Source organism: Lynx canadensis, chromosome B1 (assembly GCF_007474595.2).
Source record: "Lynx canadensis isolate LIC74 chromosome B1, mLynCan4.pri.v2, whole genome shotgun sequence".
NCBI lineage: Eukaryota > Metazoa > Chordata > Mammalia > Carnivora > Felidae > Lynx > Lynx canadensis.
In genome coordinates, this window is record NC_044306.2 from 101,509,931 (window position 1) to 101,528,372 (window position 18,442).

Here is an 18,442-nt window from a genome sequence, read left to right on the forward strand (position 1 = left end):
TGTCCCCTGGTGATTTCGTGTATATACTAATAAACCAATGTAGTCTGGGAAAAAAACGCCTTGCAAATCTATGTTTGATAGTCAAAGGATAAGACAGTTGAGACATGACTTCAGAATATCTACCACCACAAAACTGTATAGTCCCATTATTTTGATAATCAGACACTTCTTGCCTGACTTGTCTTTCTGGAAATTTTCAAAGATCTAGGGCACATTCTTTCCATTGCCAGTTTCTGAACTGGAAGTCAGGGAATCGATTTCCGACAGTTTTTCAAAGATATTTATAGAATATTAAAGTGTCAAGAAATTCCAAAGATAAAGAATTAAGAGCAAAAATACATATATTTAAAATGCAACATAAGAAAATATGACTAATAGTACAATTATTTTGGTTTATCTTTGAAATGAAAAAGTTTATCAGTAACCTGAAAATGTGTGCAACTCAAAACATGAACATACAATTTATTTATAGTATCTTATGAAACAAAACAAAACAGGTCTATTGCTCTAGGCCTGAACTGGGCTTATGTTTCCAATTAAAAAAAATTTTTTTAATGTTTATTTATTTTTGAGAGAGAGAGAGAGACAGAGACAGAGACAGAGCACAAGTGGGGGAGGGGTAGAGAGAAAGGTAGACACAGAATCTGAAGCAGGTTCCAGGTTCTGAGCTGTCAGCACACAGCCTGACATGGGGTTCAAAATCACGAACCGTGAGATCACGATCTGAGCCGAAGTCACACACTTAACTGACTGAGACACCCAGGTGCCCCTATGTTTCCAATTTTTTAAACTTGGCAAGGGGGATTACATGAAATAACTCTCAATTCTCTCTCTCTCTCTCTTTTTTTATTGCCATAAGTAGAGATTAAGAAGGCCAAAGCAAACATGTAGGTGTGAATTATAATGAAAACAAATACATATCTAGAAACAAGGCCATAAAAGTTTGGTTTGTGCATTTGTCTATTCCACTGGCTGGCCTTTAAAAATAATGGTCTGTAAATATCTCTCACTATGGATTAATCCACACGCATTTTCTTTTACTTATTTATTTAGAGAGAGGAGCAAGTGGCGGGGGGAGAGTAAGAGAAAGAGAGAGAGGGAGGGAGGGAGGGAGAGAGAGAGAGAGAGAGAGAGAGAGAGAGAGAGAGAGAATGAATCCCAAGCAGGCTCCACGCTGGCAGTGCAGAGTCCTATGTGGGACTTGAACTCACAAACTGTGGGCTGAAATCAAGAGATGGACACTTAAATGACTGAACCACTTAGGTGCCCAACCACATGCATCTTCTATGTTCTCGTATAAAACTGAGGCTCACGGGCTGGGCATTTAGCAATGCAGTGAAACAGATTCTGGAGTGAGGAAAGCATTTCATGAGATGAATAAACTAGGTCAAAAATGAAAAAGCTGAAGTTTGCTCTTTAAAACAGCACACATTTCCCAGATAAAACTGACTTAAACTTGTGTCCAAAGATTTTCATGGACATTTTCATTGTATCCATATGATTTAAAATGTCTTTAAACACTGAAGCCTCTCAATTTCAGACATTTTGCTTATGAGAGGTTTTTTTTGGACACTCTCAAGACAAAATTTTAAAAAGAAACAAGTTTTCTCTAGAAAGCATTTTTAGCATACTGAACATGCATACTTTCTCAGAGTGTATGTAGCCCGCTCTTCTCCTGATACTCTTCATAGAAACGTCTCAATGATTTAGGAATTCTGGGTGTCACAGTGCTCAAGGCTTGAGTAAAATGTCTTCTCATAATGTGGTTGGCTTGAATGTCTTCTTCCAGAGCCAGAAGAGCCGCCTCTCTACAGACAGCTATAATCTGAAGCAAAACATACAAAAACAAACATACAAAACAAAAAAGGGGAGAGAAAAGAATCAATATTTCAATGGATTCAACTGAATATATTTCAAATATTCATCCGTGGTAACTGCTTCAACTATAAGCACCCTTGCCAACATTTATCTTCATGGTTATTCCACTTCGGTTTTCAAAAGGACAAAAAGTAATCATCTTCATTCCAAAACCATGTAGTAAGTACTCAGAATCAGGAGCAGCAAAAAGATATATAAGATATGGCATTCGTTCTTAAGAAGCCCACAACTGATAAAGGTGGAACAGACACACAGGCACATACTTCTAATACAAGATGACAAAAGATGAGTGTGTATGTGTGGTGGGGGCAGGTAAGAACCAAGTGATAAGGGGGTGAGGGCAGAGGAGGGAGCTACTCCGATATACAGTGAAGTCCTGCGCATCAGTGCACCTTGTCATGGCATAGAATTTCCACATTACTTTCAACCTTTGATGTATTACCGACATGTAAAAGCATTTCTTTATGTGCATCTCTTGAACAAGTTCTTAAATCTTGGGAATATCAGATAGAGTTTTCTAAGTTTACTTTGGAGAGCTGCTTTAGAACAGAGAAGTGAATTTTGTTTACTCAGTGAGGAAAGCTGCAAGAATTGAAAAGAATCTGGGGAGGGGGTGGAATGGATGCAGAAGGAGGGAGCACAGAGTGGGCGGTAGGAAAACGGAAGGGGAGGAAGGTTCAAGTCTTGAATCCTGAAATGTGTTTTTAAGCTCTCTGGACTTCAGACAGCGGAAGCAGGCTGATGCCAGTGTCATTCTAAAGACACATTACTGTGGTGAAAAGAGCTTGTGGGATGAAAAGAGATATTGTGATTTTCAGGGCAACAGGGAAAACAGTGATTGATACTGACTGCACCTTTATATTGGTAAATGAAAGGGCCAGCTGAAACACATTTGTCCAGCCATTCAGCATATTTTCTCTGTTTGTTCACTTACTGAAAAGAGTTCCTCTGCTTATGCTGGGCTAATGGCTGCCAAAGCAGTTTAGTAGCTTTTTAGGGGATTTAGCAGCATGTTTAGGGAGCTTTCAAAAAACTTGCATAGATTTAGATGGCTTTGTCAAATTACGACAATGTAACTATTAGTTCTGGGCTTCATTAATGAGCACTGAAGTTGACTATAGTGCTTATGCATGTTAATGCTTTTCCAAAAAGAGTGGCTACCAACTTGTTGAAGGAAAAAAACAAAACTTCCAGGGCTTAGTAAAATAACTTCATCACATATACTGGTGCAGAAAGAGTTATTTTGAAAACAAGATATAATAATTAATAAGCACAGTAGAAGCACATGAAATGCCTAGCATGGTAAACTGACTATCCAATGGTTCCACTCTGTTCCAAAGGGACCTTGAGGACCTCCACGAAGGGAGGAAAAAGGAACAAAGTGGAGAAAAGCCTCAACTCCTTCCTTCCCTCCATCTCAGCAGCACTTCTGTTACCTGCAAGAATTTGAAGCAATGGCTGCAAGGCTGAAAAGTTTGAAGGATCAGTGGGAGAGGCAGAAAGGCCTGAATTTCCTGCTGGCTGGTGGACTTCTAGCTCTTCGTCTGAGACAGTACAGGGAATGTTTCCATCATGTGGGTCCTTTCCCATGCTAAGTGGAGTACAGAAGTCACCAGTGCCATGTCTTGCATACTTCATAACTGAGACTTACCTCAGAGAATACTGGATCCAGTACATAATGGCTACAGACATTTACTGAGTACCTACCCCATGTGCTAGGCAATGCTAATGGCACTACTAATTAATTGCTATGTGAACACTCCCCACCCCGCCCCTCGATTTTGTATAATTCAGGGATCCCACTAATAGTGTACAATATCTGATGGGAGCATGGCAAACAGAGTGGCCAGATAAACACAGTAAGCTGGTGGGGGGGGGAGGGTAGGGAGGTTGGGTGGAGGAAAGGGAGAGGTGACCACAAGGCTGTCTGGAACCTCTCCAAGTTCCTGGAATTTGGTTCACATGGCCAGATAGTGAGTAGCTCACACTGCTGGTACATCTGAGAAAGAGAACAGTCTAGTAGGCTTCCTCTCTCAATATACAGTAATCAAACTGGGAGAAGAAGAAATGGTTATACTCCTCTAATCATCGGAATCTCAGATAGCCTAACAAGGCATGGTAGAGAAATGTAGGTAATGGGAAGTGACAGGTCACTGAGGCCTTGAAGGCTGTCCTTAGGGTCAGCAACCCTGAGCAATTCCTCTTGCAGATCAACTTTCTTTCCTTCACATCTCTGTCTATAGATTTTCCTAAGCTATAAATTGCTTTTTGCTTTTATGTGGCAGCTTCCAGGACAGTGATGGGGGGCACTGGTGGCGAGATGTAGTCAGAGCAGTAACAGCCACTTGAAAGCTGGATGTTTGTAGCTTAGAGCCTCCAGCATATGTTAACACTCAAGAGTAATTCCCCTACTATATTTAGGACTGGCCTGACCCTTAATTAACAATTCCATCCAATTTGGAGAACTACAAAATTGTGAGGTATAGAAAAGTTGGACAGAGTTTTGACAAGAGCACTAACAATGTTTGAGTTAGAAAGAGATGCCCTGTAGAACCTTTAAGAGACAATGACAAGGGAATCAGAGCAGCTGAATCCTGGTATTCAGATGCCACATAGAAAGGTGTCTTCCTCTGTACAGAAGACAGATCACAGTTGTTAGCACTTCCAGAGTGGCAGAAGGACTGTCTGAATTCAACACTTGCTTCGATAAATGTTTTCCTGTTTTATATTATTTATCAGGGATGCTCTGAAGAACCAGTCAATTAGGCAATACTTTCTACCATTTTTATTTTCCTATCATATTTGCTTAGCAATACACAACTAGTAATTGAGAGGAAGTAAGACACTATAAATCATTAACCAGTCACTCTTTCATCAATCAACATCCACTGAATAACTACTCTGTATAACAACTAGATGAGGCCCAGTAGAGGATTCAGAGATGTCCAAGATGTGGTATCTGTCTTCTGGTACTCTCAAACCAGTAGGGAATGAACATCAATTGTCCAATGTGGCATGGTATTAGAGGTACTGTTAAGCAAGGCAAAAGGAAAAGTGCTTTGGTATGGAAAGAAGAGAGAAATTACTGCTTCATAAACCGAACTGGGAAGGACAGAATTTAGATATACGTATAGGGGAGAAAAGGGCATTCTGAGCAGGAGGGGTAAAGTGAGCAAAGAAACAGCAAGGTGGGGAGAAAGAGACCAGAGATTGTACTCTTCCAGCCTCAGTAGCCAAAATGAAGAATTTAAAAAGAGAGAGAGAGAGAGAGAGAGAGAGAGAAGTTCTGTCATCAAAATGTCACTAAAAATAACAATGATAGTTTTCAGAAGTCATGTGGGCCATAATGACAGTGAAGGCTAGTCAATGGGAGTCATCTCTAAATCTCTAAACCCAATTCACAAGCAGCTGATGCACAAGCAGCTGATAGAGAATAACTCCTAAAGGTTCCTTTGTTTTTATTTCTTCCTCATGAAAGAGCTTCTTAGAAATTCCAAAATGAAAGCATTAATTGGATTATTGATTCTCTCTTAACCCAAATAGAAAGGTAGGTGTGAAAATGGAAGTATTCTTAGGAGGCTCATTTCATGATGGGTGGTTTCTATTTGCTCTGGGGTCACTTACTTTAGCATGAGTTCCAAAGATACCATACTTCCCAAGAAAAGTGCAGCTTGCTCTCAGGGCCCCTGCCAGCATTTGCCCTGCCATATTAATGTCTTTTCAGAGGAACAAGTATTTCGTGATCAAGTTTTAGGTAACAGTACATATACTCTGGTTCCCACAATACACAGAATTGCCCTGGTTTTGGCAGAACACCTATAAGTGGCTATCTCTTGAATTACTGGTGATCTTCAGCAAACGTTCTCGAAGGTGTTAACCAATACAAAACAATTCAATAAGGACACAATATGGCTTTTGCCTATTTCATAGCCTTTTTTTTTTTCTTTTGCTCTCTCCTATTCCAGAATGGAGAAAAGAGGGCAAGGGAGAAAAAAGATACTGGAGAAGGACCAGTCTGTTTAATGGGGTCAAAAGGCAGCAGCCACAGCACACATTTGGGTTCTGGAGATATAAACGGTCAATGCATATTTGTTGAATCGAACTGAACAGTTCCTTAACTATAAACAAAGTTTCCAAAAAGTACACATTATATGTATCTTTTTCATATTTGGTCTATATCCTATAATATTTTAATCTATGTTTCATATAACCTACACTTTGTCAGTTGTACTTTGTCATTTACATTAGTAACAAAAATTGTTTAACACTGTGATATATGTTGTCTTAAGCAATGTTTTAGTCTGGGGACCTACTTTAAATCTAGTTCCTTCCTTAGAAGTAATAGAAATTAGAAATTTTATCAAGAATACAAGTATGTCTGTGTTATTTTGAGGGAAGCTTCCTGAGGTATCAAAATTTGTTACATAGGGACAGGAACGTTTTTGGTGTGTTGTCATGGGAAAAACTGTGCTGTAATGAAGAAACATGCCTGAAAATTTACTAATAATGCAGTAATTTATATTAGGTTAGGGGACTGAAATGGAAGCTTTGGTGGGGGGGAGAACCCCAAAATTGTGCAAATGGTGATCTTTTGTCCCATTTGATGAAAATAACCTGGTATCAATCAACTGCTGATGGATTTTCTTTTCTGTATTAAACTCTGAAAGAGTGAGGTCTTTTTTAGATTAAATTTGCCAATACATCTCTCTTTATTTGGTATTGGATACTACAGAAACTGACAAGGGCTTTTAACTTCAAGTGGGAGTTTTCTCATTACTATCTCTAAAGTTTGTAAGAAAACCTAATGAGATAAGTATGCATATGTATATATATACATATATATGTATATATATATGGATGCCAGGAGAATGATGAGTTGTGTGGTCCCTGTATACACTGTATACACTATGTATACACAGTGTATATATATATACACATATATATACACATATATATGTATACAGTGTGTATATATATATATACACATATATATACACACATATATATACACATATATATGTATACAGTGTGTATATATATATACACATATATATGTATACAGTGTGTATATATATATATATACACATATATATGTATACAGTGTATGTGTGTGTGTGTGTGTGTGTGTGTGTGTGTGTGTATATGTATATATACAGTGTATACAGGGACCACACAACTCATCATTCTCCTGGCATCGCATTCAAAACCACATGGAATCTGGGACTGTTCAGTGATGGGGGAATTCAGCTGAATTTCTTCCATGAGGCTACAGAAGAACCTCATGAGAAGATGTGTAGATGAATAGATGAATTTGAATCACAGCTGTCTGGAATGTTAAACCAACCCGTTTAGAAAGAAAACTCTTGGCACTCGAATGCATTAATATCTTTGGCAAAAAGGATTTTGGAAGCTTTCCCCTAATCCCTTCACCATGTCCTTCTCTTCCCCCATAGGCTGCAGACTAGATCATTTAAATGAATTATTAGCCAACTACCAGTAAGGTTGCTTTCGCCATTAGGCTGGAAAAGCAACACTGTTTTGGCTGGCTCCGTAAATCTGAGTGTCTGAAGTCTGTGTTCTTTTTTCAGTTTTGACTAAAAAATTGATTCCCAAACTTTTAAGATGTATATGTGCCTTGCTGCAAAAGTGAAAGTATTATTTGTTTGGGAAAATGAGAAAATGAGACAAAAGACAAGCAGAGTGGGCCTAAGATTTCATTGTCAGAGCTAAACTAAGACACGTTGTTTCGGTGGCCATGACACCCATTTCTTTGGTGCCAACATGCCACAAATTCTCTTTTCATGTATTCTACAATAGTAATAGAGCCAACAGATACCTTAAAGACAACATAAAAAGCAGGAACTCTCTATTAAGGTGTATCTGAAATGAGCTCCCGACAGGTAGGAAAGGAAACGATTTTTAGTGAAAATATTTAGAAATCCTCAAAACAAAGTCACTGAGGAAAATAGTAATCATTTTCAAATGCAGGGAAAAAGTAACTCAGCAATGAAAGAGGACATATGAGTATGAATTTTTATGCTATACTTGCCTTCTGAAAAAGCAGTGCCTAGAAGAACAAAACAGCAATAACTGGATTACGTGAGACAACTCCACTCGGGAGGGTGTGGGGAAGCAACTTCCCAGGAGGAGAAGGCTCTTGACCATTGAACCTTGGGAAATCTAATTACCTCACTTTTAAATGCAAAAGGGCAAAAGAGGCAATTGTGCAGAATTCTGAATGCCATGAAGAATAAGAACAATGTCTTACTTCACTGTGGAAAAAAAATGAAACCTCTTATGCACAGCCTAGGGTTCTTTCCCCCAATGCACGAGACAAGAAGAGTTTAAACAGGTGGCTCAGCTTAGTAAAAGAGAAACAGGGGTATTGCGAAAATGAAAACCCACACGGTTTCTAAGCAGGCAGTAGTAGTTAAAAAAAAAATGATGTGACAAATAATCAAGGCAAAGACTTTACCAAAACCTAGTCATTGGGTAGAAAAACCTGAAAATGCTGGGCGCTACTTTGGGTATCCTGTGCTATAGCCCTGCCTGTGTTCCTTCCAGTTTAACAGGAGCACCACCTTCTTTTCTGGGCACTGACAGATTAGAAACCCAACATTAATTTACGTACAATTGCTTCGACTTCCAAATAAGGCCTGGGTAGTATGTGCCCTTTTCTGTTGGCTGTAACCAGATTATGAGAAGGACATCAGGAACACATCCCCATGAGTGGCATGTAAGGTTGGGAAAAAGGGATGCTGCCCCAAGTAGGCATAATGGGGGAGCTAAGAAGTGCTTGCGCACTTCCAACAGGCAGGTTGAAATGCTAATTTAACCGTCACCAAGTTCCTAACGACCTCGCAGAGATTATGTGTCCTCCAAGAGAGGCGGGAGGGTAACACAGCTGACGTTCTGTTTGGCTCCCATCACCCCACTCTGCAGGCAAAGGAAGGCCTCAGATCTGTGGAGAAAAAGTCGGCAATTTTAAACGTGCCGGAAGAGGAGGCTTATTCATAGGGTGTCCTCGGACGGTGAGAACGGCGGCTCTGGAGAGCTGACCTCGTGTACCTAGTTTAATCAGTCCCTGGCAGTGCTGCTTCAAAGTTCTTAGGGAACCGGCCGCGGCAGCCTAGGGACTGCAGGGTATGAGTACAGGGATACAGGATACAGCCAGGGGGCAGTTTCTAGCACGAGCAGGTGAACGGCACGGTACGCGGCAGAGTATCCGCAGGCATGGAACCGGAGAAGAGAGCCGCCCCAGCCCGGGCCCGGGCAGCTGCACAGAATCCACGCAGAGGCAGAGCGGTGCTCCCCGGGCCCTGCGGCGGCCGCGCTGCTGCTCCTGCTGTTTGGCAAGAAGAAAGGGCGCCTTCCAGCGAGGCCTAAATGTGCTTTTCAGCTTCTTTGTATTTCAAGTGTACTAAATAGCTTTAAAGAATCCACCAAAAGAAATGGGCTGCAGTGCTTTAAAAAGTCTTAGGTATTTTCAAGAAAGTGGTTTTGTTAAAAGCATCTTCTGTCTGGAACACCTGTGACCTGTTGAGCTTAATTGGGCTGCAGCTGGCGCTGATTGTGGCGCAGCCGCTGGCGGCCGCGGGCTGACATTGTGTGCGCTCCCGCCCTCCCGCCCCCTCGCCTTTCTTTTCTCTTTCACAGCCCGGCGACCTCCTTCCCCTGTGTGTCGGAGGGATTAGGAGCCCAGTAGAGAGTGGTGTCCTGCTGTTTGCGAACAGCGTGCACTGGAGGTGCTTCAAGGAGGAGGCTACCTGGGAGATTATGTGCTCATGTGGATGCCGAGGGCCCATTCTCCCCGGCCCATTGAGACGTGCTGAAAGGTGGCTGAATGGCCGGGCATGAAAGATGTGACTGAAGGGAGCGCAGCAGGCTCCTGGCCGCAGAGCAGCAGATGGAAGTCAGGCTGTCACACGCACAAACGGCGAGGGGCGCCCCAAACTGCCAAGAAAGCAGCTCACGGCGTAAAACAGGGCCCGAGAAGGGAATTCAGACGGGAAGAGAGTCGCGCTTGCTTTAGGGTACTTCACAGTGCCACCTCACCGAAAACTTTTTGTGTGATGAGGCTAGAAGTGAGGATCGTGGGGGGCAAACTTCAGATTTAAGGAATTGCCTATTGCCCTTGGGCTAAATTCCTTAGATTGTGTGCAAAATAAGCTTTATGATAATTAATCCACCTGGGATTATGTTAAAGTCACTATCTAGAATGCTATGCCTGGTACTGAGTCAAAAGAAAAGAATTTCTGTAAAAACACACTAAAGCTTAATGACATTAAAGAAGGTTCCGGAGGAGCCCATTGGTTGCTTAATTTTGCTGATCTGTACATAACACTGAAGTTTATGTACATCAAATGTGCAACCTTTCATCATTACCACCTGCTCGGAGAAGCCCATCCTAGTTTTCAATTTTTTTTTTTTTTTTTTTTTTTTTTTTACAATTTACAAACAAATCTATCATTCTACAGAGGAAAGAGCTGGGGAAAGAAAGATTTGGGAGTTTTCATTCTTACTGTTTCTACAACCATATGTACCTATGGGAATTTTAAATGTTTCTAACATTAATTAAACCATATAAGAAAAAAAGTATTTTTAGTTTTGAAAAAAAAAAATACACCAACTGGTATGGTAATGCAAAAAGCAGGAACCATGTAGTAGGGGGAGGGGTGAGAGGGCAAACAGATATTGGGAGCCCCTAATTCATTCCTTTACTCAAAAAGTCTTTATTGACCACCTGCACGGTACCAGGTACAACATACCCACAGGAATAGAGCAGTGAAGAAAACAAAATGTTTTCATGGAACAAGATGTGCACAGTACTGGCTAACCTATTTACCCTTCAAAGTTCAGTGTAAACGTTTCCATTGGGAGGCATTCCTGGAGGCAACCTCACTATCTTCCCAGGTCTGATTGCTTCAGGATCACTTGTTTAATGGTCTGGTAGCAACTTGAACTATTCTATCATATCACAGTTTCCAGGAAGCATATAGAGTTATCTGTGGTAAATGTCTATCTCCCTCACTAGACTTGAAGTCCCATAAAGGCTCTCCAGCCTTTGCTCTGCTCTACTCCCCAACATAACAGGTTAGCATGTCCCTTGACCTTTGGGAGTCTGCAAAAAGGTCTCCTGCTGAGGTCATCTCTGAACAGTGATATAAATTAGTTTTTGCCTTAAACACACACACACACACACACACACACACACACACACACACACACCTCCTGCTGTGACAACTGCAGCCAAGATAATTGTCTACTATGCATTAAAAAGGTAAAAACGTCTTGGGAACAATGATTCATCCTAAGTGGAGGTGTGTACTTGTGAATCTTGTAAGACTGCCGACCAAGCTATGGCCAGAAAGCTGGAAAAGGTACCAGTTCTTGGGTAAAAGCATCCATAAATGGGAGACCTTGAGGTTGGCTCCAGGCAAAGAGGAGAGAAGAGCAGGACAGGGAATGTTTTTGGGAGAGGAGACCCAGGAAAGGTCAGCTTGCTATAAGCCTCTCCTCTAAGTCTGGAGGGTTTGATCCTCTCTGCCAGTGTTGTGGGAGATAGGGAGGTGGTGGCTTTGGGGATGGGTAGGGGGAAGGTGTAGGCAGTGGTGTTAAACCACACCACATGTTTTCTCCCCTGTCAGCCATCTTCACAGCCAGTCCCCACATCTTGCCCTACTAACACACACATAAAAATGTTTCCTCTGAAACTCTGTAGCGTCACAGATGCCCTGGGTAGCTTTTTTTGCATTTTGTTCAGCTCGGGATCTTTGAGCTCTCACAGAGTAGAGTATTTGGGAGTTAGATCCTTTTCCCCCTTCATTTTTTTTTTTGAGCAATGATGGAATAGGACATTATATTACTTTCAGATATACAACATGATTCAGTATATATATGTATTATGAAATGATCGCCACAGTGTAACATCTATCATCACCACATAGTTACACACTTTTTTGTGTGTGTGATGAGAACTTTTAAGATCTACTCTCTTAGTGATTTTCAAATACACAACACACGATTATTAACTATAGTCACTATGCTGTACATTACATCTCCAAGACTTATTTCATAACTGGAAGTTTGTACCTTTTGGCCACCTTCACCCATTTCACCCACCCTAATGCTCAGTCTTAATCTATAGTGAGCTCCTTTCTCTTTTTCCATTCTCTGGGCGGCTGCATGCTGGTCCAGCCGATCAGCAGCCTTGCATGGCATCTCTAAAATCATTTTATAGAGTATGACATGCTGTTTAATGGCTATCTGTGTTAAACAGAAAAAAAGTGACTTGACAATTTGTAGCTAGCTAGGGGGCTTCTGAAGATAGGTCCTGGTGAGCAAACACTAAGTATACCATCAGCACATGACAGGGGGTGAAAAGATTACTTATAATTACTTATCTTATACTTTATGCACATCATATTATATGTAAAAACTTTACCAGTTTTGTGTGCTTATTGGCCATATAATAAAGATTTTTAACCTAGGGTCTATGGATATCCAAATGGATCTAAGAATATATTGAAACCCTTAAAAACTTACATATACATATATATTTTTTCTTTTTTTTCTAGAAAGATGGTTCAAAGTGTTCATCATATTCTAAAAAAGAAACCATTATCCAAAAAGGGTTAAGAACCACTGTGCTATAGTTACTATATTTCAAATCTTTTAAAATCCTATGAATGCTTCATAATAATAGCTATCTTATTATTGTAAGAATGTAATTTGGCTAGAATTATCACAGTTGAGGAGTACAGGAGTTACAATGTGGAGTTAATCCCTGTAACGGGAAAGTAGTTTTTGCTTTCTTAGACCTTCCTCTTGTACCTTATAAACATTCAACAGCTGCCACCAGGTATAACTTACTTAGGTCTTTATTGACATGAAGAGGAACCTAAAGACCAATATCGTATTTCATTTATTAAAAAAAAAAAAAGCTAAGGTAATACACAAAGACTGAAAATTTAAGCACACTAGTTAAGGAATTAAAAACCTAAGTATCCAAGATAAGATTAGGATTTACAAGTGACATATATTAACTATGTGCAATTTTAGTTAGCCCATAACTGAATTTTCAGACTTAAATACCTAATGTAGACTTTGATGTTTGGTAATAACAGTACACATTGGGTATTTAGAAACTGATGGGGTTGTTTTCTTACCTGCAAAATTATATGGCTTATTGTCTTATACTGCATTTCCATTAAAAAGGGAAAAAAGGAAAATCTTTGTTTTATTGATTTGAAAGACACATGAGATACAGCTCTTACGTTTTGATACTAAAATCATTATGTAGGGGCGCCTGGGTGGCGCAGTCGGTTAAGCGTCCGACTTCAGCCAGGTCACGATCTCGCGGTCTGTGAGTTCGAGCCCCGCGTCGGGCTCTGGGCTGATGGCTCGGAGCCTGGAGCCTGTTTCTGATTCTGTGTCTCCCTCTCTCTCTGCCCCTCCCCCGTTCATGCTCTGTCTCTCTCTGTCCCAAAAATAAATAAAAACGTTGAAAAAAAAATTAAAAAAAAATAAAATCATTATGTATGTGATACAACTTAGAAGAAGTTACAAGTACCTGTAAAAGCCACACAGGACAATCATTTTCATTAGTTACTCATAGTCCAAGTCAAGGTGGGGAATAAAGATAATTCAGTTTATGAAGACTAACTAAAACACTTACATGTTTCTCTTCTGACCTTAAGTCCATTACTTAATGGATTATGGAACCTAACCATTCCTTCTTAACTAATGTTACCCAAAATCCTTTGCTAAACTGCTTATGAGAGAATAAGGTTTATGTCAAGTTCAGCAATGAAAAAGCCAGAAAGTTTCCTAAATAAAGACTTAAAAATGTCCAGTTGTAAAGACTAAACTAAAAACTATGAGAAAGGCCATTAGAGCAATCAACAGATGTAGAAGGTGTTGTGGGAAAGCAACGTAGATGAAACTACTTATTGATAATAAAAAAATCATTAAAAATTTAATTTAAAAGGTGCCTTAAATTATCACTTAGTGGGATTGGCTTGGTTATCAGAAATGTGGCAGTTAGTACATTAAAGAGCTAATGGTGAATTTTTAAAGCACAAATTATTCATTAAGTTCTTAAAATCTAAAGACATAAAATTGAGTGAATTTGAGTATGTATATTTAATATATTTCAAGACTGTATCCATACTTTTACCTAATTGTTTTATACTAGGCAAACTTTGCTCAGATTCCTAACCATCAAAAAAATATATCATTGGAAAGAGACTGACAGACATTTCTCATGAAAAGAATTTTTCTTTTTCACAGAGATGAGTCAACTGAACACAAGGGGATTATGATACAGTGGAAGCTATTTTGCAATCTTAATGTATTTTCTATTATAAATGGTAAAATACATACACATAAAAGCACTCTAGGGGCGCCTGGGTGGCGCAGTCGGTTAAGCGTCCGACTTCAGCCAGGTCACGATCTCGCGGTCCGGGAGTTTGAGCCCCGCGTCGGGCTCTGGGCTGATGGCTCAGAGCCTGGAGCCTGTTTCCGACTCTGTGTCTCCCTCTCTCTCTGCCCCTCCCCCATTCATGCTCTGTCTCTCTCTGTCTCAAAAATAAATAAACGTTGAAAAAAAAATTAAAAAAAAAAAGCACTCTATAATGTTATAAAATGGAGAAAATTGAAGCAAGTGTCAAGACTTTCCTCTTATGGGTCCATTTTAGCACCTCCATTTTAGCATGCTGGTATCTAACTGGAAATAAACCCATATCACCTTTGCAACAGTGTGTTCAAGATATCGTTTGTACTCATTCCATAGTTACACTAAAGAATGGGAAAGCCAAGGGAAATTCTGCATTATTTTACAGGTCCATCTTGCTCTCTCCCCCCAGTTCTGTTCTCTTTGAAATAAACATATACATACATACATATGAAGGTAGACAATTGTGTTTACACACACACGTGCATACACGTGCACACTCATTTGCAGATGCAATGTAAGTTCACAAGATGTGGCATGAGTTTAAGCAGTTTTTAAAGTGCACAGTACATTTTACCATGTAGTTCTGAAACCCAGCATTTGCAAATCTTTTAAAATTAACCGAACTATTAAAATCCCATCACTCTGGCAGTAACCCAGCATAGCTGTCTGTGCCTTTAACAAAAGAATTCTGTAATAAAACGAGATTTTACATGCTGAAACAGAATATTTTAAAACATCTTTCTGCCGGCTGCTCATTTTAGTAATATTTGTGGAATTTAAAACCCACACACACATACACAAATGTTCCCATGGAAGATTAGGCTAAGTTTTTAGGTTAACCTCAGAATTATTAAATTTTTATATCAATCTTTTAATGAACACTTTTGATTTATTTACTTTAAGAAGAAACCCAAGTACTGAAAAGACTTTTAAGGCTATGTATTCTTTAATTGCCGTAACAAATGCGACCAGGCTAACTTTAATCAAAGGAGACTCATAAGTAGTTTTCACACTACATTTGTGAATGCCTCTGAGCAAGGTGGACTGAATTCTGCCTCAGCTTCTCTTGTGTCTGGAAATAGGTGCAATCAGCTGTGACATCTGCTGTATATTAGGGCTCAACTGCTAGGGACAGAAACCTAATTAGAATCAAAAGGAGGAATTTATTATAAGGATATTATTGAATCTAACAGAACCTAAGGACAAGAGTGAGGCTGGGCACAGCAGACCATCTGGAACCAGGGACTGGAATGCTATCAGGATTCTCTGCTTCTCTCTGTACTTTATTTGGTTTTATTCCTCTTTAACTACAGAATGGTTTTCCCCACATAGTAGAAAACATGGCAATACGGTTTTTATGTTTTATATCTTACAGCTTCAGCCACTACCAAGTCCTCATTTTCTCAGTTTCAGTGATGAAAACTCCTGTGGAAAGTGTCTGAGTACCGTGGTCCAATCACTGTGGCTGGGGAGAAGGGTATGATGATGGGGCCATATTGAGGTAGGTCATTCCCCTGTACCAAATCAACTGTGTGTGTGTGTGTGTGTGTGTGTGTGTGTGTGTGTATCTGTGGTCACACTGTGATGACATGGCAATTCTGTAATGTTTTTGGAGGCAGGAGGTGAAGATCCATGGAAGGGCTGGAAGTACAGGTGATTTAAGGCAGGCGTATGTTGGCGGGTGGAAGGAATGAAAGGGAGGATGTAAAAAGTGGCTTTCCTCTTTCTCTATGTGCAGGTAAACTTGTGTTGCTTATACAATGCTCTCAAATGTTCTGTTGGCAACATATTACCTCTAAATGTTCTGTGAGAAGATGCCACTCTGGAACTTGTGCCCAGTGGTGCAATGGCCTCCCTTGCTTCTAGCTGGCTATGCTTCCAAAAAAACAGTGCTCAGCATGCTGCAGGGGGCTCCAGTTGTTTCTAGCTGCTGTTTTCTTAGACCATGCTGCTCATCAGGGGTTCAGGTAACATTCTGAGCTGTACAACTGATTTCCAGGCCACAGGTATCCAAAATATGATAAAGTTGAAAAGCCTTAGGGGCCACCAGTCAATTTCTTTGGAAATGATTATGGAAGCTATAGGAAAAAAGTAAAGCTATTCTTTTGAATGATGATTCCAGAATAGGTTATGGTTAAAGTTATCTTTGTGTTAAATCCATTCTCTTTCTTATCAGTTGGAGAAGTCACAACGAAAATCAGAAAAGAAAGCAAACAAAAACTCAACTTTTTACGGGGGAAGGGCCATAAATAGCTAATACATACAAGGTTCAAGTCTGGAGCTGTTTAGTTTGGAAGTTATGGAAATTTTATTTGGAGACAGTCCCTAAATTCAATTGTAACTGGAAATGCATGTAACTGGAAATGTGTGTTGACAAGGCTTAAGGAACAGGGGAATGAAATGGACAGCATTTGAAGCCTGCAGTGCTCTGACTTCATTATATCAGCTGAGTGGCTGAAAGATGACTGGAAGTGTCTTTCATGACAGCACCACCATACTTTGTAAACCTGCCCAATTCTTGCCCCTGAGAAGAGAGGAGAAGGGGGAGATAGAGGAGACTAAAATCCTTAGTAAACATTTAGGGAGATAATAGTATCTCCCTCCCTTTATTTTTTTTTAAACTAGAGAAAATGCAAATATACACAATAGTAGAGACAATAACGAACAGTGACCTCTCATTAATCTGTTGCTTAGCTTTAACAACAAGCAACTCATGGCCAACCTTATTTTGCCTACACTTCACTACTGCACTAAAGTTTTTAAAGCAAATCCCAGAATCACAGCATATTTAATATATTTAGTATTTAATCCATAAATATTTCAGCATGTATCTAAAAGAATGATTTTTCCTTAAAAAACCCACATTATTATTCCACATTAAAGTAGCAATAATTCCTTAGTATTATCAATATTTAGTCAGTATTACAATACTGCCATTTATTCATAAACACATTCTATAGCTCTCTTGTTTGAACTGGGATCAAAATAAGACCTAGATATTTTTTTTTTTTTTTTTTTTATATGAAGTTTATTGACAAATTGGTTTCCATACAACACCCAGTGCTCATCCCAAAAGGTGCCCTCCTCAATACCCATCACCCACCCGCCCCTCCCTCCCACCCTCCATCAACCCTCAGTTTGTTCTCAGTTATAAGACCTAGATATTGTATTTAGTTGATGTATCTCATTTCTAAAAAATCCTCTCCGTCTTCTCCTTACAATTTATGTTGATGAAACAGGATTATATGTACTACACAGTTCTATATTTTCATGACAGCATCTCTGTGGTGTGATTTAACATGTTCCTCTGTCTCCTGTATTTCCTGTAAACTCATAATAAGATCTAGAGGCTTGAGTGGCTTGATGTTTTGGGAACAAATCCTTCATACATGATGTTGGGGTACATAAGGTTTAGTAGTTTTCTATGGTTTCATAGTTACTTGTGATTGTCTAAGTCCTTTACTTCATTACTTCATTAAATATTGTGAAATGGTGCTCTTACGTGTTATTCCTTCTCCATTTATTGGCTGGGATATATTTAAAAACTGAAGCTTTCCTACCTCCTCTTGCCATCCTCTTCTTTAAATGTTAGCATACTATTCACACTTTTCTCTGCCTTGCCTTTTTTTACTTAACAATTTATCCTAGAAACCACTTCTTATTGTTTACAACTGCATAGTTTATTCAACCAGGTCCCAAGTAATGTACATTTGAGTTGTTTCCAGTCTTTTGTTCCTTTTTAAAACTTACTTATATGTTGGTCAAAGTCTAAAATGGTCAAGTAGGACAAAAGTGAAAAGCAAAGAAGAACCAGGTTAAGATGCTCCTATTCACTGTAGCATGGATATGATTACAGAATCTTGCTTTTCAACCATTGCTCATTCAAAATTTTAAAAAAGGTCTTTTTTTTTTTAAATTTACATCCAAGTGCAATAATGATTTCAGGAGTAGAATCCAGTGATTTATTCCCTATGTATAACACCCTGTGCTCATCCCAACAAGTGTCTTCCTTTAATGCCCCTTGCCCATTTAGCCATCTCCCCACCCACAACCCCTCCAGCAACCCTCAGTTTGTCCTCTGTATTTAAGAGTCTGTTATGTTTGTCC

The 18,442-nt window shown here is 39.6% G+C and overlaps 1 protein-coding gene across 1 annotated transcript in view; it reads right to left on the reverse strand.

Annotated features, from left to right (window-relative positions):
* Positions 1–1,182: 1,182 nt before the first annotated feature.
* Positions 1,183–18,442, reverse strand: part of SPATA5 (spermatogenesis associated 5) — a 370,207-nt gene continuing 352,947 nt past the window's right edge. Inside the window, exon 16 of the mRNA XM_030313115.1 lies at positions 1,183–1,825. Coding sequence (XP_030168975.1) covers positions 1,649–1,825 — 177 coding nt within the window. The 3' untranslated portion in view covers positions 1,183–1,648. The remainder of the gene's footprint in view (positions 1,826–18,442) is intronic.